The sequence below is a fragment of the Wyeomyia smithii genome, chromosome 2 (genome assembly GCF_029784165.1).
Source record: "Wyeomyia smithii strain HCP4-BCI-WySm-NY-G18 chromosome 2, ASM2978416v1, whole genome shotgun sequence".
NCBI lineage: Eukaryota > Metazoa > Arthropoda > Insecta > Diptera > Culicidae > Wyeomyia > Wyeomyia smithii.
The window spans coordinates 246,992,143-246,999,050 of record NC_073695.1 but is presented as its reverse complement, the minus strand read 5'-3'; the positions used below and the strand labels follow the sequence as shown (position 1 = coordinate 246,999,050).

At 39.6% G+C, this 6,908-nt stretch overlaps 2 protein-coding genes across 3 annotated transcripts; one reads left to right on the top strand and one right to left on the bottom strand.

Moving 5' to 3' along the window:
- Positions 1-629: 629 nt before the first annotated feature.
- Positions 630-2,464, top strand: LOC129724610 (gastrula zinc finger protein XlCGF57.1-like). The gene is made up of 2 exons (XM_055679622.1): positions 630-860; positions 918-2,464. The coding sequence occupies exons 1-2, from the start codon at positions 732-734 to the stop codon at positions 2,361-2,363; spliced, it is 1,575 nt and encodes a 524-aa protein (XP_055535597.1). The 5' UTR covers positions 630-731; the 3' UTR covers positions 2,364-2,464.
- On the bottom strand, positions 2,451-4,308 carry LOC129724611 (protein angel). 2 transcript variants are annotated; one of them, XM_055679624.1, is made up of 4 exons: positions 4,111-4,308; positions 3,470-4,060; positions 2,977-3,411; positions 2,451-2,918 (listed from the first exon to the last, which is right to left on the bottom strand). In XM_055679624.1, the coding sequence occupies exons 2-4, from the start codon at positions 4,037-4,039 to the stop codon at positions 2,535-2,537; spliced, it is 1,389 nt and encodes a 462-aa protein (XP_055535599.1). In that variant the 5' UTR covers positions 4,040-4,060; positions 4,111-4,308; the 3' UTR covers positions 2,451-2,534. The 2 variants fall into 2 exon arrangements, with proteins under 2 accessions (XP_055535599.1, XP_055535598.1); XM_055679623.1 differs by having other exon boundaries at positions 3,470-4,044; positions 4,111-4,307.
- Between the last annotated feature and the right edge of the window lie 2,600 nt (positions 4,309-6,908).

Sequence of the window (6,908 nt, the reverse complement as noted above, 5' to 3'; positions counted from 1 at the left end):
TTGTTCTAATGTAATCAAACATATAAAACTGTGATTGGTTTTTTCATTGAAGTGACACTTAAAAAAACTGACATTTTTACTTCCAGACGCTGGACCGGGCAACCGAAACGGAAGTATGCGGATCATCAGTTTCAACTTCGACGCGAATCAGGCTGGCTCACCAAAAGATTAAAATATTTATCCTTCTTGACATATGAGCTCGACCAAAAAATTGACTGACATCGTTAACATTAAAAAAACTGCTTATATTTCAAATTTTTCTTTCAGATCTTACCACATACACATCACATACATGAGAAAATTGCGTGGTGGGGCACCGCAAACGCGTGGGGGGGGGGGGAAGCTAAACATACTTTTGGCAACTCAGCGCGGCCTTTGATTCAAACGCGGTATTTGGGATAGACCACGTTAGGTTTTGTGCAAATCTTTCAATATATACTTAACGCTCGAATCGCTTGAATCTGATAAAAAAATTAATATCCACCACCTTTTTTTCTTATCTCGCTGTTTGGCGCAGACCGTTTGATCCATATCAGATTCACCACCTCACTTGTATTTTTTTTGTAAACGTCAAATTTTCGGTTAAAGATTTATATCGGTGTATGTATTTGCATAATTTGAAATTTGGCAGCACTGATGTGACAGTAGCGCAAGAATAAAAAAAACAGCTGGCCGTACAAATATCATAACATAATAGGCCGAAAATCGAAAGAATTTTAAATTGGTTCAGAATGGATGTTATGAGTTTCGAAAGTTTGTGCCGTTGCTGTCTTACCACCACGGGCATCTTTTCCTCAATTTTCGAAATATACAATGATTACTACTTGCCTAAAGTAATAAGCGCATGCACTGGTGTTCCCGTAGGTACTGCAATGTTTGTCTAAGCCTAGGAAGCTGATTGTTTTTCTTCGTTCCAGATTTTACAGTCGGATGGTCTTCCGTCTGAAGTGTGCCAGGTATGCCTACTAAAATTAGTTGGCGCATATGAAACACGTCGATTATTTATTCGTTCCCACGGCCAACTGAAAGAGCAACTACAGCGTCTAAAACAGTCGGAGCAAGAAATATTGATTGAACTTAATACAACAGCTGCGAAATGCGCTACATCTTTATTGCCAACGGTGGAAAGTATCCTAGATGAGGCACCAATAACTACTTGGGATAATGAAATTAACATGCACATTGAACAGCTGCAGGATGGAGGAAACGAACTAGTGACAAACATCGAAGCGCATCATCTGGATAAACTGGTCATTGAGAAATACGAGAACTTAGAAAAGGGGGGTTACAGCTTTCCTGAAGAAGACTTAGTTACACCAGATGACAAGGTCGTTGCTAAAGATACAAAAAAGGTAGAAGATGAACCACATGCTGAAGTAAACTTTTCGGACTACAGTCAAGGTTCAGATGGATTGGATGTACCAGAGGAAACTGGTTCTGGTGCATACAAAATTAAAGAAGAACCACAAAACTGCCCGATATGCAGCAAATGTTTCCGCAATCCTCGTCTACTTCAAAGACACATTCAGTATCACAACGCCAATAAAAGCAATTGCCCAATTTGTACAAAAAGTTTCACCCACACGAGTAATTTGAAGAGACATCTAAAATCGCACAAGACGCCTCCGGATGGTTTCAACTGCTCAGTTTGTGGCCGGCAGTTCGACAAAGGTGTACAGCTTTATGATCACATGAAACTTCATAAACCTGCTTCGGGAGAGACAACTTCCTATACGTTGCGCTGTGACCATTGCGAAATGGAAACAACCACGTTGGCTGGTTTTGTGGCCCATATGATGCAGGAACATAGCGTGGCCAAGGAACAAGTGAAAGCGTTCCGATGTCACATTTGTGCTTTACGGTTTGTCTCGAAACAAGGAATGCTACGACATATCGAAGGGGTGCATGAAAATCGCAAACCAGTTCAGTCCAATCCGGTACAGAAGAAATTTCTTTGTACTGAATGCGGTAAATGCTTCCAACGTATGCGTCATCTGGAAGCACATGCCAATTCGCACACTGGTGTTCGGCCATTTATTTGCGCTTGTGGATTAGCATTTGCCCAGCAATCAGGGCTAAATTTGCACATACGTTCAAAGCATGAAAATCAAAGATGCTACCAGTGTAGCATCTGTCGTAAATCGTTTTCTCAGTCGACTCACTTGAAGCATCACGAGTTAATTCACAGCAATAGGAAGGAGCACGAGTGCACAATCTGTAAACACCGATTTCGGGTTAAAAGCAATCTGGTGGCGCACATGCGAATTCATCGGAAGCACCCGTACTGCTGTAGTGATTGTGGTCGAGAGTTTGTGCAAGCTGCTAAACTAGAGCTGCACATGAGAAAAGAGCACGGAAGCTAAACCACAGTTTACTCGTTGTTTTTGTCATATATACATGTTACGTTGTATTATGTTTCAGTAGTTCATACATTTATCAAACGCCTAAACTTTAACTTAAAACATCCCTTACAATGTATTTTTTATTCGTAACGACCGAAATTTAAAAGTAACAAACACAAGAAAACACGAGAGTTACAGCTTAGCTGTTTCGTCAGGTCTCAGTAGGAATTTCGCGGCCAGTGCAAAATGATCTGAGCCAAAGTACATATTTGGTATAGAGGAAATACCCCTTGCCTGTGGCACCGTTGGCAGTGAATAAACGGCCGCCAATTTCAGGTTGCTCTTGACAGAATCAACTTCACTAGTTTTGTAAAACTTTGTATAGAATAAATAATCTACGGTAATCCAAGTGCCCTGAAATGTTGAAGCTTCTTGTTTTTTCGTGCCAATTCTGTGCTGGTAGGCCGAGCAAAACCGAAAGCGATGTTTCAACGTGCCTTGGTTGAAGCATTTGTCCGTTGCTGTACATTTTACTTTCGGTTCATTTGATGGCGAAACTTCGTTGGCATGTTGCAACTGTAAATAAATCTAGTGTTAACCCATCGATACACTATCAGCCTGGCGGAAACGTTACCCTGATGCTAACATTACTCTCATTGTTTCCCCGTTTGAGCAAAGATTGATGACGGCAGTCGTCAGTAATTCCAAGCGTTGAAGGAAGCAATATTTTACCTAAAGGAGCTCCACTTCCTCCAGGTTCCAGCGTATTGCCAGCTAGATTTTCGTATTGTAAGAAGCCGGTAGTTAATAACATGTACGGAGCAGTGTATGGCTCCAGATTGAAATCACCACAAACTATGGTTGGCGTATAGCTGGGCGTACCATTGCTGTATTTGCCTTTATAGGAGAAACGGTCTAATTCGGCAAGCATTACCTGAATCTGTGCTAGACGAATATCTTGCCGGCGAGGATTATATAAGAGATGTGTAGTAGCAACTACAAGGTGCTGGCTAGGGTTCGACTTCAGCTCAAATTTTGCAATGATTGCGACGTTTTCACGATCTAGGCGCTAGAATGTATCATGTCTTAATCAAGATTTTGTTTTTCGCGAAATATAAATTACATACCTTCACATCTGGCCGATAAAATTCAACACCTTGAGAATCGATTAAATTGAACATATCTCGTCGATAGTAGATAGCACATCCGTCTGTCTTACAACCAGTCCGTTTTTTGTAAATAACGTCGTATTTAAAATTAGTCAAGCCTCTACTGAACTGTTCTTTGTGAGTATCCTGAAGTTCCTGCAAGCAGAGTATATCCGGGTTGATGGTATTGATCTCGGTTATCAGTCTATCATATCTGTGTGCCCACGCTAGAGCTACCGAATCGTGCTGATTGTACAGATACGGATGCATTTCGAGTAAATCCTGAGCTAATATGTTGTAACTCATAAGCGTAAACGGGATGTCTCCATCGCGTCGGCCGGACGAAGGTATCATTTGCCACTTTCGACATGATCCAGACATGAGCTTCTGTCGAGTATATAGATCGATCAGCTGATCCGTTACTTCCGATACTGAACCAGGTCTCTGACGATCTCCGAACATCCGTCTGAAGGTTTGGTGTTTTCGGAACCAAAATGCAGGTGGATGTGTTAAAATAAAAGTATCCCAAATTCCAACAATTCGTTTCATATGTTCTGAAAAGAATTATATCTATTAAAATTATCGTTTCCACCTGTGAAAATGTTGGTTGCTAAGTTTACTAGCACTAAACAGTGATTCCGGCGGCAGTTCTAGAAGTAACTTAACTTAAAGCTTATTATATCATTCACAGAGGACTGATGCATAAACTTCCTGTATAATTGTTTAAAAATAACGTTTCATTAAAAATATTACAACATAGCGAGTTAAAATTCACTGATCTAAACAGTGCTCGTAAAGGCACATTAGGAGCAAAGCTAACAAAAGATGGTCAACAAAAATATTCGTAACTACATATACACTGAAAAAAAAATCACACGCGCACACCAAATGCCCTTTACACATGAATACCAATAACCCAACATGAACCCAATCATTTTAACAGGTCAACCCACATCGATTTTTAATGGAATACACAGTATTTCGACGTGTTTTAACATTTAACGAGTTTTAACATTGAAATCTAAGTTTAAAAAGATTGGTTTTGGCGGTTCTGGTATTCAAGACATGGCAAACCGAAGTGTGAGACACTTGATTTTGTGTTGTGAAGTAAAACGCAAGTGTATTCCACTTAAGGCCCAAGCACAATGGATACGTTTGCGTGGCGTTGACGTTAATTTGACAGAGAATGTATGGGCTAACTGTCAAATTGCCGCAAACGCAGCCGCAACGTATCAATTGTGTTTTTTTTTGTGTTGTCCATCGGACGGGTAAGACCAATGTTGGTCCATCTCGCCAATATCAATTGTGTTTAGACCTTTAGACATGAAATGTTTCATCTATTAGCACTGAAGTAAGTAGAATACACTTGGCAGTAACGTATCGATTTTTTTTATTGTGTATAGTTATATGGCTGCCAAGTTGATTGCATAGGTGCCAACTTTTCAGAATTCCATAGTTTAGAAAATATTTTATTTTACAAGTTCTATAGAACTTCTACAGATATATCGCTAAAAAAATTCAAACAAGTGAGGTTTAAACGATTTGGTGGGATAGTCTATGATTTTTAGTGGACCTTTTTAAAATATAGTTATAGTTGCTATTTTTACTTGCTGATGTCCGTACATGAATAAATTATTACAACCAGGCTTGTAAACGGTCACCATTTTCATTTGATCTCGCTTCCTTAGCGTGCGTCACAGTCGGCTTTCACTCGTAAATGTAAAATAACCAAACCATCGCCGCTCAGCTCACAGAAAGAAAAGGATAGTCAAACGACACTCGCGTATCAAAGAGATGCACTCTGTCAATCGTTAAGCGATTTTAATTCGGCCTATTTCTGTCTACTTCGTTCATTTATGTTGAGAAATATTATTACAAGATCAATAATATAAATAATTTCCAGAATACACGCACTCATCGTGCGTTATTCTCATTTCTAGAAAAAATGTCAAAATACGTTAGAGGATAATAACGTCGTGATGGCGATACTCATTTGACATGTTTGCTTAAGAATGTATTCAGCAGCGAGCCTTGGTAGCGTCAGAAGAAGAGGAAGACGATTATCGCAGTAAAAAGTGGTTCTACCGTAACCGTTTCGAAGCCTGATTACAACCACAAACAAGATTTTTTTAAATTTTCAATATTTAAAAAAAATCTAATAATGTATTTTGGCAGCACTGCCGCACACGAATGTAAGCAAACTGTCAAAAAGTATGGTGGGTGATGGTAAATTCGTTTTTGCGGTGTAGCTACACTCGTGTTACACTTTTTACCTTGTAACTCCGGAAACGGTGTAGTACCATCGCGAAAACGAATTCATAAGTGTCAATGAGCACTTTGATGCACACTTCTTTGTTGTTGCACTTTCAAACTGTGCAGTCCATTTTGGTGGGAAGTGCGCAATACATATTCGGTTTTTGTTAACAGGTGTAGATGCTTGTCAAAAACATTTGACATCTTTGATCAGAGGTAAGCAAAAAAAATCAAAATAAATATTGCCCGTGCCAACAATTTTCAGACTCTCACGCAACTTCGTACTGATAATTTATTTTCCCGTGCTCACCAATACATTCAAACGATGATTGTCGATAGTAAATATTTGTTTATGTTTACATTCGTTCTGTTTTTTTTTATCTTCTATCAGTTTCAACTAATATATTTTGCTAATGGTTTATTTATCTTAATAAAATGGATAATATTCTACAACACGTTTCTGGAAAGCGGTCTTCCGTTAATACAATATATCATGTATTGTACGGATACTTCTTCCTTGGACTGTCGAAGTCGAAACTGGCCGTTATTTATAAGAAACACAAATCAACCATAACAAACTGGATCCGTAGTTTCCACCAAAATGGATTTTTCTCACGAAAGGACTACGAAACGGATGCGAAAAAGTTCGGAAGTGAAAAGCGGACGTGGTTGGTCGAGCTATATTCTTCTCAGCCTACCCTTTACCTCGATGAATCCAAGAAACTCTTTGAGCGACATTTCCGATTGTCGATTTCGACCTCTTCCATATGCCGTATTTTACACCAGGAGGGAATGACGTACAAAGTTCTGGAACGGAGGGCCATACAAATCCGATCAGAAGAAATAATTCGGTTCTGTAAGGAGCTTCAGCTTATCAGATGGGACCATCATAATCTTATTTTCTTAGATGAAGTAAGTGTTGACAACCGATCAACGCTTCAATCACGCGGATATGGAGTTCGCGGCCAACGGCTGATTTGCAGAGGTGAATTCATCCGACAACCGAGAATGTTCTTGCTTTGTTTCCTCGGAGTTAATGGAATCAAGGAAGTTTACAGTACTGAAGGTACTTTCAACAGAGTCAAGTTTTTCGAATGTGTTCGCAAGTTCTGCCTAGAATCCGAAGACATATCGATATCCCGGATACCACTCTGTCTGGATTCTG